The 18,571-nt window shown below is 39.2% G+C and overlaps 1 protein-coding gene across 1 annotated transcript in view; it reads left to right on the top strand.

Moving 5' to 3' along the window:
• Window positions 1–18,571, top strand: part of PDE7A (phosphodiesterase 7A) — a 115,994-nt gene that overhangs the window by 66,279 nt on the left and 31,144 nt on the right. Inside the window, exons 2-3 of the mRNA XM_032609998.1 lie at window positions 2,397–2,457; window positions 5,602–5,685. Coding sequence (XP_032465889.1) covers window positions 2,397–2,457; window positions 5,602–5,685 — 145 coding nt within the window. The remainder of the gene's footprint in view (window positions 1–2,396; window positions 2,458–5,601; window positions 5,686–18,571) is intronic.

The following is an 18,571-nucleotide window of genomic DNA, read 5'->3' as shown; positions in this document are numbered from 1 at the left end:
ATTTTTTTTTTTTTTGGCTGTGTCACACAGCTTGTGAGATCTTAGTTCCCTGATCAGGGATTGAACCCCAGCCCTTGGCAGTGAAAGTGCTGAGTCCTAACCACTGGACCGCCAGGGAATTTCCTCTCCCCAGATTTTAGATCCTTTATTTAGCATATACAAAATTTCTGTGTATTCTTGGATTTGATTCTAGATTCTCTGTAGTGTCACACTACTTTATAATAGCTCATGACGCTAGTTCTATTTATTACTGTTTTTTAAGAATTTGCGTGCCTGTTTATTCAGCTAATATTATTGATTACATTAGAATGTGCTGGGCACTATTCTAAATGTTGGGATTTATTCTATATCTGGGGATACAGCATTGAACAAAGTCTCTGCCTCCACAGAGGTTAGATTCTGGTATGAGGTTTGGTTAGTTTTATCTTCTAGATGTTTAGTTTGTCTTTATATGAATTCTGTTGTTCGTTAATTTATTCATCAACTTAATTTGTAAATGATTATTCACTAATTTATTTACAATAAGTGCATTCAATCATTTATTTACCAAATATTTATTTAGCATCTACTAAATAATAGTAGTTTTTAGGGCCAAGGACACAGTGGTGAATAAGTCAGACATGGTTCTTGCTCTTGTGGAGCTTTTGTTTTAGAACAAGCTAACAAGAGTAGTTCAGCTAGGTGTGCTGTACAGAGCATGAACGTAGGGACTCTGGGGAGGGTGACTGCTTGGTGACTTCAGGTTTGGTAGTCTGGGACTGCCTCTTTGAAGAGATGACATTTCGTCTGGAACCTGAGAGGTAAGAAGGAAACGATGATGCAGTGATCCTGGACAGAACAGCAGGTATCAAGGCTGTGTGTGTGGCGTGGTTGAGGAAGGGCAAGGCGGCCAGGGTGGCTGGCTCTTAGTGGTAGAAAGAGGGCGGTAGGACAAGAGGACTGAGGGGTAGGCAGATCATGGAGAGTTAGGTGTTTGGAGTTTATTCCAAGTCTAGTGGGGGCCATTGGAGCACTTCTGAGCAGTAGCTGGAATGTTCACTCTTGCTTCTGCGTGAATGGAGTGGGGGCCAAGAGATGCAGCAGGAAAACCAGTGAGCAGGGCAGAACATTGCAGGAGTCCAGGTGAGAGATGCTATTGCCTGAGACAGAAAGAAGAAGTGGAGATCGAGGAAGGGAGATGGGTGTGAAGGTGGAGTTGGCAGAACTTGCTGAGGGTGTTTCAGGTCTTACAGAGGTGTTTTTTGGTTTCTTGCTTTCGGGTTTTTTTTGGTAATTATATTTAAAATATTTGCAATACTCGTTATTTTTTATAATGGCTTTATTGAAGTATAGTTCATGTACCATACAATTCACCCATTTAAAGTGGGTGGTTTTTTTTTAAATTCAGTGCCTTTTGGTATATTCAGAGTTGTGCAGTCATTACCACATTTAATTTGAGAACACTTTCATCATTGCAGGTAGAAACCCTGTGCCCGTTAGCATTCCCTCTCCAGTTCCCACCAACTCTCCCAACTCTAGGCAACCACCAGTCTACCTCCTGATTCTGTGGATTTGCCTGTTTGGGATATTTCATATAATTGGAAACATATGCTTTGTGGTCCTTCCTGACTGGCTCCTTTCACTCAGTATACTGTTCTCAGGATTCAACCATGTTGTAACATGTATCAGTACTTCAGTCCTTTTTATGTCTGAATAACAACAATAGATACTGAATACTGAATAATATTGTATGGCTATACATTAGTTGGTAGACATTTGGATTGTTTCCAGTTGGGGGCCATTATGAGTAATATTGCAAGATACTTTTTATACCTGTTTATTTTTAAGCTCAAAATATATTTTAAAATCTGTTCTCTTTCAGTGCACCCCATTTTTTGTTTTACTCAGATTTCTCTGAGTACACTAATTACGTTTTTTAAATTCTCTTATTTCTTGTAGCTTCTGGGCCATTTGGTTTTTCATTTTGTTCCATTTATTTCTAGCTAAAGAGTTTCTTCAAACGTCTGATGATTCTTGTTTGCTTATTCATTCATGTTTAAGTGAAGGGAATAGTGAAGTAGTTGAACTGTGTCTCTCCATCAATTCCGACTACCTCTGCAGAAGCTCTCTCTTCAAGTGGGCTTGTATGATGTACTCTGACATTAAATTTCCACCTACTGTGTTCCTCACTCTGTATCCACTTCTCCAACAATGCTTAATCATATTGTATTATAATTATTTGTCTTCCTCACAACTAGAGATTTCAAGAGCAAATGCTGTATTTAATTTCATTCTGTATATCCCAACTTCTCTTGCACAGTGCGTCACAAAAAATAATAAATACATGTTTGTTGAATTGAATTTTATATCACATTTTAAATTATCATGCATTAAAATGTGTGGGTTTTTTTTCCTAGAGACGTGGAGCTATCTCCTATGACAGCTCTGATCAGACTGCGTTGTACATTCGTATGCTAGGTAAGAATTATTTATTTTGCACCAATATCAGTTAATTTTGTTATCTGCTGTCAATTCAAGATCGAGATATCTTTCGTTGGGTAGCTTTTCATCACTGTTTGCAGCAGAAATGACCTATTACTTTGAAGTTGAGTCTAGAAGCCAAAATTAATATGATGTGAATAAAGAGGGGCATCTTAGAGTTTGGGTAATTGAGAAATCTCTGGCTTAATAACTGGGACTCTGTGATTAGTATACAATTTTAAGTTGCATCCTGATTATTCTTCATAAAAAGAGTCTTAGATTTGTACAGTTGCTGAATACTAAAAGGTAACATGAACAAAGACGAGACCATGAATTACCTGATCGCATAGTCCTGTCACTGGATGTGTTTGTTCTCAGTTGGCTGGTGAGAAGGCCATTTGTCTTCTCCTAGTCTCAGTTCTTAAATCTTTAATGTATTACTCAAGTGCAGAGGGTAAAATGAATTTGATGTGTGTATATATACATGTATAATTGATATATATATATACACACACATACATATATGTGTGTAGTTTCTCTCTTTCCCTCTCTTTGCCAGATTTTTCTCTTCATCCACGCACTCCTTGATCCCTTGTACTTTAATTCATACTATTAAAAACATACTATAAAGATTCCAGTAGGCACCTTTACTCATCTTTTCTTACTGTCTTTTCTTCATGAGTGCTCTCCTTATACTCAGAATTCCTCACTCAATTTCTATGATATTTAGTCATTCTTCACCTGCTTCTGGGGTGGTGATTTGGTTTGGGGTTTTTTGTTTGTTTGTTTGTGCCTCTTTCATCAACTCTTTTTCATAGTCTTAGGCCTGTGTGTTCTCCAGTGTCCTGTTTTTGCTCTTCCCTTTTTCTCTCTTTAATTTACCTTGTGTATCTTACCTGCCTAGTCCCATTCTACTCTAGCACATATTTCCCCCCAGGAATGTTGAGCCTTTTCTTCTTTACTGTCTCCATCTCTCTCTGTAGACATGTCAGGATTCTACTCTCCTTAAAACAGAGTTTTAGACTCCTGTCTTCTTCACTCTGTGGAGCATCTCCACATGGTTATGGGTACCTCACATTTAACATATATGTTAAAAGATTTGTGTTCCCCAGGTCTGTGATTTTGCATTCTTTCACCGTCTCAGAAAATGGAACTCCATTCTTCTGGTTGTCAGGTCAGGAACCTTGGCGTCATTCTTGACCCTTATTTCCTCTGCGTTTACTTCATCACCACATCCTCTTGGCTGATACCTTCAAAGTGTATCCAGGATTTCACCACGATGCTGTTACCATCCCTAACTGAACCACAGTTACTCGGTTTTTTATCGGTAGCTGTCGTCACATAGTTGTACGTTAGATCTCCAGAACTTCCCTTGCGTAACTGAAACTTTGTACCCCCTTGACCAGCATCTCCCCATATCCCCTTCCCCACAGGCCATAGCTGTTGCCTCGTTGAATGCACTCACTCCTTAAGTGTCTCCCTGCGTCTGCCTGTGCGTCTCTACTTGATTCTAGTCTGTGCAGCCAGAGTGAACCTTTTCAGACCTAAGTCCATCTCACCCCTCTGTTCTGAATCTTCCGATAGTTTTCTGTCTTGGAGTAACAGCCAAAGCTATTATAGTGGCCCGTTGAAGGTCCAGTGTGATGTGGCCCTACTGTTTCTCTGACCACACCTCCTACCGGTTCCCCTCATTCACCTCACTCCAGCCACGCGGGCCTTTTTGCTTGGCCTTGAACGTGACAAGCATGCTCCCGTCTCAGGGTATTCATACTTGCTCTCCCTACGTCTGGACCCGTCTTCATCCAGGTAGCCGTGTGGCTCACTGCTTCGCTGCCTCCAGGCCTCTGCTCAGATGCCTCCCGTTTGCTGAGGTCTCTGACCACAGCCATGAATCACTCCTCCCCAACTCCTCCTCCCTGTTCTTCTTTCCTTGCTTTAGTTTTCTGCATGGTGCTTTTTACCATCTTCCATAGAATGAAATTATTTATTTGTTTTATTATTTGTGTCACTCCATGAAAGGGTGAGCTTCTTGAAGACAGGGACTTTATATATTCTGCTCACTGCTGTGTTAACCTGACATGTAGTGAGTGCTCAGTAAACATCCAATAGAGAGTGAAGGCATCGCCACATGAGAGAAGGGATTAATCGTTGTGGGATGGACTCATGGTGGATGACGGGCACCTTGAAACAAAGAATAAGCAGGAGAGCCTTCCAGGCAAGCGGAATTGCGAGGGCACAGGAATAGGGACTGGAGACTTAAAGGTTATAAACTCGGAGGCTGTGGAAGTGTAGTGGGAAAGGTGCTGCCTTTGGAGCCCGCAGAGCTAGGTTTAAACCCTGGCACACCTTTACACTAGCTTTGTGGCATATGCATGCTCTTAAACATCTAAAAATCTCAGTTTCTGCATCTGAAAATGGTGGTTAAGATTCCTATCTCTCAGATTTGGTTAAAGAATTAAATGAAATAATGTCTGCAAGGCAGAAAAAGAGTACCTGGCAGAAGATTGCAGTGGTTATGTGGCTGTATGGAGAAGTAGATCCAAAAGCCATGTGAATATAGGAAGAAACAATACTGAGCTTATAAACAACAAAGTTTAAGACCCAACTAAAGACCTTGACTATACCCACTGTCAATGAGAAAAAAGAAGATTGACCAAATTAAACATTTCAGCAAAATCTTTAACATTTTAATTTTCTGTACATGTAAACAATTATAAGCTGCTTGAGAATAGGTAATATACTTTCTATTTCTTTATATCCCTTATAGTATAGTGTTAGGCACAGAACAGACACTTAATAAATATTTGCTTCTCATTGTGGCTTTTTAAAGTTTTGTCTTGAGGATTTTTTTTAACTCCATGTGAGTAATAAGATATGAGGTTGGATTATCATATACTCTAAAATAGAGATTATAATTATTAGAAGGGTAGGTTAAAAAAAAAAAACCTCATCTAGCCTTATAACTCAGTGCCAAACATTTGTAAACTCTTTCAAATAAATCAGCTCTTAACTACTTATTTCATTTATATCATTAGTAGCCTGAGTTATGGGTTTGATCCCACATAGACCTTTATCGCATGTGGGAGCTTCTTCCTGAACGGCAGCCTTCTAAACTTACGTTTTATTCCTGATTCTGTCCAGGAGATGTACGTGTAAGGAGTCGAGCAGGATTTGAATCAGAAAGGAGAGGTTCTCATCCATATATTGATTTTCGTATTTTTCACGGTAAGTGTTAGCAGATACAGTATTTCTCTCAGACTTCCAGTAAAAGATCTTCATAAAATTATGTAATTTTCATTTCAGATCTTCATAAAATTATGTAATTTTCCAAGGGAAAGCGAATACAAGGAAAAACATTATGTTTAAAATGTTTTTAAAACACTGGGTCATGATAAATGACACTTTATTTCTAAATAATACTTGTAAGTGTTTAGAGGCAAGTAGAATTGGAAAGTATCAAAATATGAAAGCTGGTATGGTTTTTCTTCTTTCTTATTTAAATGTGAAATTACTTTGGTACTTTTTTTCTTTTTAAAAACTATATGTTCAAAAAGTTGTTTTATTCTAAATGTTTTGTCTTCACGACTCTAGATAAAATGTTTTTGTGCGGGTGACATTATATAAAGGTATCTCATAGTTAACAAGGTATATATCCCTTGGATTTATTTAAAAACACCCATACCCCTGAAAGATGTTTGGTAGAATGCATATTTTGAAAACAAACATTGTTTGGTTCCGGCGCATAATGGGAGAAAAAGGCAAAAAACAGGACTTCTAAAACCCTTAAATATTAACCATATTAAATCTGTTTTTGGAGGAGTTCCTCTTTTGGTAATGTTGGATAAATTATTTGGATTAACAATACAATTGAAAAAATTAGAAAAACTCGACACAGTAGAAAAGACGTGTATTTGAGTGTGTCAGAGTGCTGTCGAGGCAAGGGCGAGGCAGGCATTTCAGGCTACTGTTCCCCTTAGTGGCATCTGCTCATGCTGGGAAAAGTGGGTGAGAAGCTGAGCAGAGCTTTTGTTGGACACTTGAGGCCAGAAAAACAAAAACAGGTGTTTGTAGTTCACCAAGGTTGGGGAATTGTCCTGGTAAACTCTCTATGCTTCAGCCAGAGACCCAAAGTGCTTTATATTAGAAAAAAATCCCAGCTTTAAACTCTCTCAAATAATGATTAGATTAAGGTGGTCTGTGATTTTAGTGCCTCTAAGCCACCTGCTTAGAAGTGAGTGTTAATCTTCTTCGGAGGAAGGAGACTCTTTTGGATTTGGTTTGCCAATATTGAGAATTTCTGCATTTATATGCATGAGAGAGAATGGTCTGTAGTTTTCTTTTTTTTTTATAATGTCTGATTAGAGTGAGTTAGGAAGTGTTACCTGTGCTTCTGGCCTCTGAAAGAGATTTTAGAGGATTGGTATAATTTCTTCCTTAAAGAATTCACCAGTGAACCCCTCTAGGCCTGATGTTTTCTGTTTTGGAAGGTTGCTGATTGTTGATTCAATTTCTTGAATAGAGATGGGCCTTTTCAGGTTGGCACCTTCTTCTTGTGTGAGTTCTGGCAGACATTTACTGTGGGATTAACCTGGTCAAGCTCCTGGAGGTAAATCTCACAAAATTCTGCTCCCCCCTCCCACCCCATGACTGGATTTCCCTGGAGCTTTTAACTCTCAGAGAAGCCTCCAGAAGTTCATCGATTATAGTTCAGGTTTCTCTGCCGCCGGCACCGGTTCCCAAGGAGGTTTCCATTTGTGAGTCTCTGTGCCAGTAAGTTGTCTCCCTTTGCCTGTCTCTCCAGCCTTGGGGCAGTGAGTTGCCCTGTGCCCTCACCTCTTCAGTGGATCCTAGAACAGTTGTTGATTTTGCAGTCTGTTCAGCTGTTTATGTGTTGTTAGGACAGAATGGCAGCTTCTGAGCTCCTTATATGCAGATTCAGAAACCAGAAGTCCTATTATGTTATTTCTAAATGAAATGATAAATAAGTATTTTGAATTTTTGTTTTAATTTCTATTACGGAAAATATCCGTAGATACAACGCACATAAACTAAAGCTCTTTGGGGCAGTGAATAATTTTAAGAGTGTGGAAGAGTTCTGGGGTCAACATGTTGGAGAAAGCTACACAAGAGTTACCCCTAAAAGCATGAGGTCTGGAGATTTTACAGGCAAATTATTCAGTGTCTTTAAGAGACTGATAATTAGTTTCACAGCACTTTAAATTCTTTCGGATTACACAAAAAGAAGTCTTTCAGAGCTATTTTTATAGAGCAAATATAACTTTCAAGAGGCAAATGTAATACTTGTAAGTGTAAATGTCTATAAAAAAATCTTTGGAAAAAATATTAGCAAAAAGAATACCAACAGCATAAAAGAATAATACTCCAGGATTAGTGGGTTTGTCTGGGGAAGGAAGCGAGAGTGATTCAATATGTCGTTTTTTTCTGTAACAACACATTAGACCTTAGTAACATGGGTTGCCTCCAGGAGGGAAACTGGGCGGCCTGAGGACGTGAGAGAGAAAGAAGCTGTTTGTTTTACACCCTTTTGAATTTTGATTCATGTGAACATATTACTCACTGAAAAGTTTAAATAAAATTATTTGTAAATATTGTAATATACAAAGATTGGCTCTGAGTAAGGATATCAGTAAAATGGTTAAGTCTCAATGTTGACCTAAAGAAAAGTACAGTGGTGCATTGGGAGTCTCTAGGTTACCCCTTGTCTTCTACTGCATTTTAGTGAAAGAGAGGATTTGAAAATCATAATTGTTATAAGATGCTGGAAGTCTTAAATAGGAGACATAATGGCGCATTTCTGTGGGGGAGGGAAGTTGGAAATGACCAAATTGTTGGAGGTACTCTCTCATGGAATTCAAATAGGATGTTTATCTTCTAAATCATTATGAAACCAGGAGCAAATGATGTAAAATCTTAAGGACAAAATGAGAAAAGGACGAGCAAAGGTATCAATGATGGCAGGAGAGGTAAACGGACAAAATATTCCTTCTAAGAGATAAAGATGCTCAGATTGGGTGCAAAATGAAACCTAGTGGCAAGAAATGGTTGAAAGCAGTGTGCAGCAGTCCCAGGCTTGAGGATGTTCCTCGGGCTTGGGGACCTGCCCTTGCATCTTACTGGGGAGCCTCTGTGGTCTGGTGTCTCAGCACAGCAGAGGCCACTCGGCTTCTAGGCATGCAGATTCTCTTCACGACCCCATCGTGACAGACGTTCTGAGACTCTAGGCTGTAGCTGGAAATTGTCACTGTGGAACTGACCCTGTAGTTATTATAAAACAAGAGTATCTCTCTAAGCCAAAATGATAACGTAATTTGGAGGGGGTTTTTAAATAGAGAAAAATGAGTCATTCTTTCCTACTCATGTCGTAGGTTCTGTTTATCACACAGCTCAGAATTCTGAAGAGAAAAAATTTTCATCGAGCGTATTTTGTGAAATGTGATCTAATCAGGGGGTGAGTGCATGCCCGAGCTGTGGCTGAAGCCTCCCGAGTGCCGCCTTCAGCCCTGTCCCGTGGACCTGGCCAGTGCTGAGGGGTGGGCGTAATCCCTCGAGGGCCTGAGCAGTCGGACTTCAGTAATGTGCCCTCTCCTTTGTATACAATTAAAAATATGATTTTATTTTTCACAGTGACATAAATATTTGCATGCTGAAGTTAAAATAGTTTCTAGAATGTTCTGAATACAAAATTCTGGATAGGTGTATTAAATTCATTGAAGCTAAAATTTTCTCTGTGTACAGCTCCTCACCCCACGCCTTCTGTGCATCTTTTTGGTTTTACCTTAAACTCACTGTTAACTTTCCCTGTTGTAAAATTGTCTCTCTCAGTTCTTTCATTGCTTACAGCCAGTCTGCATTCAGTCCCATGTATTTAGTAACCGAAAATAGCTGTCATTCTCCTCTCCTTTCTGTCCTCCTTATCTCCTATCCTGCTTGATTCAGACCTCTGTTACCACAGTCTGGGGTTATTCTGGTGGTCTCTTAACCGTTGTCCTTACTTTTAGGATTCTGTCTTGTAATCTGTCCTCCCAGGGCAGGGTCTTTTTAAAGAGAGAGAGAGAGTTTAAAATACAGGAGAAAATGCATATCAGCAGGTTAGAAACATATATTATACCATTAGTACATTATAACTACTGCTTGTCTGTAATTTTGTATTTCTTCCGTGTGTTCTATTTGTGAGGTGCTGCTGATGTGTGTTTAGGTGCTGGAATAGTTTTAACTTGTTTCTGGATTGCGATTGTCTCCACGTTGAACATAATTGTCTTTATTAAATTTGCCTAGAAATTAGACATCTATACTGCAATATTGAGCTTTTTTTGAAAGATTCTTTTATATATACGGTTTATTATAAACAGTGTTTGGGTTTACCATCCCAAGGTGCACTCTCCTCTAGCTGTTTATCCAGTTAGAGAACAATTACAGGCTCCAAAGTTAGCAAGTGAGACCTCAATAATAATTTTATTATGTAAATATTGCAGTTTTTTCTGCCTTGAGTTTTTGCAGTGTGGATTATCTTTTGTCATAAATCCTTGTTCTCGTTCTTGTGAGGCCTAGAAATGGATCTTCACAGTAGGGTTTGCCATGGGCATTATGATGCCGCAAATTCTGACTTTGAGTCTTTCTAAAAGGGTATAAAGAGGCAAAAGAAGAAAATTAGCTAACACATGAGTACATTAAATACAGAAACAGTGTTCAACTTCACTACTAAACAAATTCCTGTCAAATTTAGAAAGTTAAGCAAACGATCAGCTAAGGTGCTAGTGATAGAAGTTTGCGTTATTACAAACTTTTTAGAAGGCAGTTCGTCACGGTGCATCAAGAGTCATAAACATTTTTTTTCTCTTTGATTTCAGCACTAGACATGTATGCAAAGGGAATAATCTTACACAAATGTCAGTGTATGTGTGAGGCCATTCCCATTGGCCTTATTTATAATAGGAACATGTATTAGGTTGTGGTGTTATTCACTGAAGTATTTGAGGGTAAAAGACCAGAATGTTTATAACCTACCCTCAGATGTTCAGAAAAAGAATCAAGTACGCACCACACACACGTACACACACACACACACACACACACACACACACACAGTACAAATGGTAAAGCAGGTGGATAAAATGTTAACAGTGGCAAATCTGAGTAAAGGGTAGTGATAAAGGGTATTCCCTGTACTATTTAGTTTTGCAGCTTTTTGCATTTTTTATTTGTATTTCAAAATGATCTCTAAACAAAAAGCTTTTAAAGTATGGTAATTAAATTATGCATTTATTAAAAATCATGGGTTTATAGTCGGAGTGCAGATTTGTTAACTGGTATTAGACCAGGTCTGTGGTTGTTTATAAAGAAATGGGAGAATTCAAACTTTGGGAAGACGTTTTGAAACTGACCTGTATTCATGGTTACAGAGGGTGGGGGGATTTGGAAGATCATGAATCCTCGTTGCCAGGAAGTGTTTGCAGAAGACCTGGTGTAAGTCTGCAGCCAGGGTTAGCCTGGCAATTTGTCACAGATTCTGCTTTAATCAAGAAATTCTACTCTAGTTTTTAAGTCGTCACACAGAAGCTTTCATTCTTAACTAGGTTTTGTTGTTCTTGTTTGGGGGTTTTTGTTCGTTTGTTTTTTGGTCTCTGCTGCTTTAAGTGGACTATTCATGCCAACTTCTTTGTGGATTTATCAGGTGTTATCATCTTGGTTCTATGGGGCAAGAAAACAAACTTTCCCAGATATCATCTCTCACTGAAGAGATTTTATGAAGCATTCTTTTTTTTTTTGCGGTACGCGGGCCTCTCCCTGTTGCGGCCTCTCCCGTGGCGGAGCACAGGCTCCGGACGCGCAGGCTCAGCGGCCATGGCTCATGGGGCCCAGCCGCTCCGCGGCATGTGGGATCTTCCCAGACCGGGGCACGAACCCGTGTCCCCTGCATCGGCAGGCGGACTCCCAACCGCTGCGCCACCAGGGAAGCCCTATGAAGCATTCTTTTACCTTTGTTTGTGTTCTTATTACCTATGTTATGGTACAAAAGATAATATATATCATACATATTTACATAGTTTGAGTTTGAGAAAGGGATTTTTCACGTAAGGAAGTCATTGTTGACATTATTTTAGGATGATCAGAAACATTCCTTGGAACATTGTTTTTTCAAACTAATATTTTCTTCTCTGGGAAGTGTTCCATTTTGCAATTTAGATAGAACATGCATATCAGTGGGAATTATATGATGGGTTGTGTTTATTAAGAAATTTGGAAGCTCTTAGCTCATTAAAGATACTGCTGAAATGTTCGGATGCTCATGTTAAGTCAGAAATTTTTATTCAGCCCAAAAGGAGATGTGAAATTGCTTATTGAATAGAAAGCAGTTTCTGGTTATACTACCTAAAAGGTGTCATGACAGTCCATGAGTATTCACAGTATGCTAATCACTAATTATTTGTTTAGATAACAAAAAACTAAGATTGGTGCTTCTTACTTAACCTCCTTGTCCCTTGTCTGTCCCCCAGAGCTGTACATGGAATCTTGTAATGGTGTTTAGGGCTATCGGATTACTAGCAGATAACGCAGCTAGCTCTTCTAAGCATGTGATCGTTTTATATAACTTTTTTTTTTTAAGGATTGGTCCACTTTCTCAAAAGGCAGATGATTAGTTTCTGACAAATATTTAAACTTCAGTGTTAACGTTAATACTTCTTTGATACCTACTGAAAAACTTCAGCTTTCATCCCATTTTTAGAAGATCCCTAACCTTTCAGACCTGCCCTATCTAGGAATTACTCCCACTGAGGTCCAGATTTCTGGTCCTCCAGCATTTAATAAACTGATTCTTGATGTCCCGCATTCAACTAATTTTAACCTATTTAGTCTCCTGACCTTATGTTGTGAAAATTCGAGGTTTGAGGCACCTGATAATGATGAGCAATATATACACTACCAAATTGGGAGAAAGAGGTAATGGGGGGTAGAGAAGAAGGCTGGGGAGAGAGAAGCTGATTGATTAGAGAGTGGCAGAGATGTTAGGCTGCTGGCTGGGTGGTGTGGACTGAAAAGTGCCCCGAGCTGGGTCTCCCTGACGCGGCCCCGTGGCTCCGGACCATCTCTCCTTAGCGTGACAGCTCCTCTTCCGCGGGCTTTCTCAAGTTCTGCTTTCACTCCGCGCTCTGTGGAGAGAGAACCAGGAACCTCCCTCCCGTGAGTTTCCTCCTTTCGAGTATGTTGGCTTCAGTAACCAGCTTTCCGTAGGGTGGATTACGAGCCCCAAATTTTCCTACAGATATTTTTCTATGTCCAATTGGCCGTACACCTGGTCTCTTGAAATATAATATTTTGACTTTTAAATTAGTTGGGCTTAATGAAATGGATTCCTTATTGACTTTGTGTCAGAATTCATCTCTTTTTTGCTGTACATTTGATGCCCCTAAATTTAGTAAATTATTCTTCTAGTTACACATTCTTTTTAGCTTATATGGTAACAAATTCTAATATCTTTAAACATAAAAGCATTATTATAATTCTGCTCCACATGTGCACTGATACCTTCCTTTGCAAGGTTCTGGCGTGGTTATTAAGTAGGAAGGGGAGCTGCCAGCTTGAAATTTTCATGGAATTCACCAAAGCTCATTGACGTCATCCAGACTGGAAGCCATGGTCTCTCTGCCAACGTCGGACAAGATGTAATACCAGGAGAATGTTTTTTCATGTCTACACAAACGCGTTTTCCGTTTTCTTTTACTCCCGACACATGGTAATGTTCCATTCTATGTAAATGTGTTTTGCCCATTATCTTGAGCCTTTTTATTCATTTTAGCACTTTATTCCACCCCATACTAGGGAACCTTTCAGGATATTTACATTGTAGCCTAAAAGGCTTTTAGCCTTACTCATCTTTTTGTTCCTGGTTTCTGGCAGCCTCTGGCTCATGGTAGAGATTGAATATATTCCTGTTGCATCAAATTGACTAAAACTGCATATCTTCTACCAGTTAGACTTAATAGGGTCCCACTTGTATTTCTCTAAGTATGATCTGTATTAGCTGTAAACTGAATTCAGGCTGGCTACTGCCCTTCTGTTGAATCGAATGTCTCATGTTGTCTTTATTATAATGACCCACTCTGAAAGCAGACAAAATTATTAAGTTCTGCCTTAGACCCTCAGGTGCGTTTGATTTTGTGTTGTTTCTTATCTTCCTAACAGGGCTGTGTTAGACTTGGATACTTGTTTCATACTTAGTGACACGATCAGAAAGAACATCTGTTTCTGCGTTTATCTTGAGCTTAAAAGCTTATGTCATACTGACTTTATTGTCTTAGTTTATCTTAGTCTTTAATGTATAGTAAACTCCCACACAGACTCAGGTCCTCTTATATGCCGAAGCTTTTACTGCTTCTTCCCTTTAAGAATAGAAGTTGTTGCGTGGCGTTTCCCTCAGCCATGACTTTTTCTGTGTTACATTGTTTTTCTTATTATCTTTCATACTGTACTGCCTGGTCATCACTTTCCTATTTACAAGCATGTATATATATATATATATATTTTTTTTTTTAGCCATTTTTTGTTTGATTTGCTAAGGTGGCTGTCCATGATTTGTAATTTAGTCTCTCATTCAGATGTGAGTGTGCCAGCCTCTACTTATAGTTCTGGTATTACAGACTAAGGTCATATCTGTCTGGAGTTTCTATTAAATTTTAGTTTGTTCCCAGTCATTCATTTATCTTGAAATCGTATCTGGTTGTTTCAGAAACACTTCTGTAATAGTTCATAGTCACAGGAAACAATCTCATGTCCTTTTCCCCTGTCTGTTCATCATGCGTGTTCCTGCCTCCTTCCTGTAACAATCCCCTTGCCAAGCAGTGCCTGTAGAGATGAGTACTGCTGTGCTGAATCGAATTAGGAAACAGAGCATTGAGCATTCTGCCCCCCTGTATGTATTTTTTTAAATGTATCTAGTTTTCCAGGAGATTGTGAAGTGCCTGCATTTGAAAAACCACTGATTTTTGTTTCTTTTTTGTCTCAAATTGAAAGAATATCTCCTAGATATCTTCTCTAACTTCATAGCATAAATTAGGGAACCGATATGGCTTGGACCTTAACCTTAATAAAATTTAATGATAGTTTAATTCTGCCTGACCTTTGGAGAATTGGAGAATTAACTTTAAGCTTTATTTTGTATGTTATACAGTAAGGCTTGTGTGCTTTCTTTTCCTTCTTTTTTTCTCAGCTCACTAATAAGGGAATTAGGAATGTAACAAATGAGGAGCTGTGTTCAAGTCCTACGTTTGAGCATAAGAGGGACCCAACATGTCACCTATCCCGTCTCTGTAGGAGAGTTGGGAGTGATACTGCTCAAGACGTGTTGATTTTCCAGCCCTTTTGTTTCCTTAACCTATTACCTATATTTCTTTTTTCTGTCCACTTTCTAATATGAAGGAGAAAAGAAATGCCTAATCCATAACAATAAGAGTAATCTTTTTAAAAGGGTTTTATATTGACTGTTTTATCAAATCCTGTCAAAGTGAATATTGAATACTGCAAACTAAAGTTATAAGAATTGCTTAAGGGAAAGAATATTAGTTTATTCTCATGTTAACATTGATCTAATTTTAGATTATGAGTAGCTCCTTTATTTCTTTGGTTTGTAGTGAAGCTTGGAATGTCTATATATTTATTTTAAAGTAATGACGTATGCATATTTTGAAATCTTTAAACGTGTGCATTTAATTCTACAGTATGTAAAAGTATACAGTGGTCTTCAGAAGGAAGTTATGCTATCATGAAGAATAAATCTGGCTTCGTTAAAATAAATAGTATGAAGTCATGTGCTTAAAAATATTTAAACATGAAACCAATGTTATATGTCAATTATGCATATTGTTTTAAAAGAATTGATATCTGTAACAACTATAGCCATTAATGTTAGTGTTTATTCTTTGCCCAAAAAGACATATTGCTGTATTATCTCTTTTGATTTTTACAACAGTTCTGTAAGGCCTGTTTTACAGTGAGGAAACTGACAATCAGTTCAATAACTTAAATAGCTTTCCTGATATCATGAAACTAGTAAAAGGGGCAGGGCTGGGGTTCAAAATCAGATATGGAACTCCAAAGCTGATGTCTTTATTTGCCCTGCTGTACTGCTTCTCCGTATCAGAACAAGCTACTCTACTAAAGACCATTGCTCTGAACACCTAGCTGTTTTTTCTCCATTTATCCATGCATGCTAAATGTAAAAACTCTTCCAAGAAAACTTGAATTTAGATGTAGCTAAATGTGTTTATTCAGTATTAACAGTAGGCTTTCTGATATGGCTTCCGTTCTTTTTAAGGAAAATTAAAGAGGAGATTAGAACGAAGAATGTCTTAATATTTTTTATTCAGTTATCATTCAATATGACCTTGCCCTAGACTAGAGTTAACACCTTACAGCACTGAATTTAAAAAAAACATTTATGACAGTCTCCAAGGGTAATTCATGCTAATGCGTCTAAATGATGGTTACGGTTTTAAGGTAGCAGGTATAGTGACTGCAGGACTCCCTCTTGTGGACAGTTAAAGCAAGTAGTGGTCAAGTCTCAAGATCCACAGGCTTTTCTGTTAAAAACCTCTTTTGTCTAATAATATCGGTGACATCTTTGCCATGCCGTTTGGATGACAGACAGAGAAGAGGGTCTGTAGGAGAGTTGAGAGTGATACTGCTCAAGACGTGTTGATTTTCCAGCCCTTTTGTTTCCTTAACCTATTACCTCTATTTCTTTTTTCTGTCCACTTTCTGATATGAAGGAGAAAAGCAAGAGAAAAACATGGCTTCTAAATTTGCTGCTATCCCACATTTCAATACTGGCTCAGAGAAGCCAGGAGTGGATGACTGGAAGTAATTCCCATGTTCATTAAGTAACGATGCTCATTTAGTTTTGGTGGGTTGATTAGTTTGTTCGTGATCACAGAGTGAGGTAATGTGATATTTTAGACAAGAACCAGCAGCGCCAACAGTTCTTAATAGTAACTTGATTAAGTCACTGAGCCCTGTCGGCTTTCTAAGCTGGATTGGAATGTAGGTAACCATGTAAACTAGAACAAGCCCGAGACTTAAATAGTCCTAGCCTGGTGGAAGCTGGGCTTGAATAAAGACAACTTTAATCTGTTGTCTTTTATGCTGTGAAATAAATACTGGTGTGTCTCATGTCACAAAATGAGTTCGTGAGAATATTGGTTAATAGGGTCAGATTTTATGTAATATGGTCAGGGAGTGAGCCTTTTAGCCATTTAACTGTCTGAATGAAAGTACTAGTTAAGTTCTCAGGATCATTCTTTCTTGTTCCCAGTTCCCCATGTATCCTCTTTTTATCTGTTCCTAAATGATACTACTTATTCAACTTGATACCTTCTCAATAGTGGCCTCTACTTGCTTGTTTCAGTATAGGAATTTTATTTTTAATCATTATAGGGAATCAGTATGTATCTGTGTGTGGAGGAAGGCTGGGGGTGGGGTGAAGCAAACCTGAAACTAAACTTTTCCATCTTAACATGATCTCATCATGCTTCATCCTTGATTCATAGTTACGATTCCCTTTTCTTAGATCATATTTTGGAAGCTATTCTAGGAGAGTTCTGGAAACCTCTCCAATTTTCTTTTAGAAAACCTATTGTCCAGTTTGATAGTGTGTTTTAGAAGCCATTGAAATGTGCTCCTATGTGCTTGTTCTACTTCTGAGGGTTTGTTGTAAGGGAATCAGGACGTGTGCGAAGACTCAGTTATAAGAATGTTTATTACAGAGTTGTTGGTAAGGAAAATGAAAGTTAGGAGCAGCCTAACAGCAGAAGGATTTAGTAAATTATGATAGTTTCATACTTTAGGATAATATGTGGCTAGTAAAAATGATGGCACATGTAAGTGCCATTTATTGACTTGAAAAGATGTTCGTGGATTCTTAAGTTAAAAAATGCTGTGAACTGTCTGGGATAAAAGAGAACCTGTATGTTTATGCATATATAGGAAATAATTCATAGAAAAATACCTAGAGCACCAGGCTGTTGATAGGTGTTGTTTCTGGACTGCTAAGCTTTTCCATGCACCTTGTCCCCATTCTCAAACCCAGGTTGAGCGGAAGAGAAGGCTTAGGGCAGCTACTCCCAGAAGGGACCAGGCAAAATACCTTTTAAAGGAAAGGGACAGTGTGGCTCAAAAATAACAGGGTAGGGGGCTTCCCTGGTGGCACAGTGGTTGAGAGTCCGCCTGCCGATGCAGGGGACACGGGTTCGTGCCCCGGTCCGGGAAGATCCCACATGCCGCGGAGCGGCTGGGCCCGTGGGCCATGGCCGCTGAGCCTGCGTGTCCGGAGCCTGTGCTCCGCAACGGGAGAGGCCACAACAGTGAGAGGCCCGTGTACCACAAATAAAATAAAAATAACAGGGTAGGAAGCTCTAGGGGTTGGTTCCTCCATCAAAACAACCACTAAAGTGGAAAAAAAAATTGGCAGAATTAACTATTTCAGGACTCTGGACCCTGACTGGACACTTATAACAGCCAGGGGAGTGCTTGATGAGGGAGGGGCTGCTGTTCTTTGGCAGTTGAGCTGTGTGCACAAACCAGTGATCATCCCCCTCTCCTCAGCCCCTCGACCTGTGGGGAGAGTGGCCTGTGTTTCTTTAGTGACTTGCTAAAGCCAGGTGGGCAGTGGGGACCTAGTCCTCCAGAAATTTGGGGTTGCTTCTTGACGTCAGTCTGGCAGATCCTGAGGGTTAGGCACAGATGTTTGCCTTGGTTTCAGCCCTTTCAGCTGCAGAGGCTTTGCCCAGAAGCATCTACCAGAAGATTTAAAGAATCGGTACTTCTCTCCCCACCCCCCAGCCTTTGGAGCCAGGCATATAAGGGAAATCTGTGTTGGGTCTTTGGCTGACTGCAGAGATACTGTAGCAGGAATTTCAGTGACCACACACAACAAGGAATAAACAAACTCAGATAGATATGCAAAGACCAAAATAGTCTGGTCACAAAATAGTCACAAAACAGATGGCTTCTGCCCACAACAAGCAGAAATAAATAGCCCTGGAAGAGTGAGAGATTAGATTTCCAGTTGCCACAGCATAATACTCACAATGTCCAGTTC

The sequence above is a fragment of the Phocoena sinus genome, chromosome 17, assembly GCF_008692025.1.
Source record: "Phocoena sinus isolate mPhoSin1 chromosome 17, mPhoSin1.pri, whole genome shotgun sequence".
NCBI lineage: Eukaryota > Metazoa > Chordata > Mammalia > Artiodactyla > Phocoenidae > Phocoena > Phocoena sinus.
The sequence above is the reverse complement of the archived record's forward strand: the minus strand, read 5'-3'. Positions and strand labels throughout refer to the sequence as shown.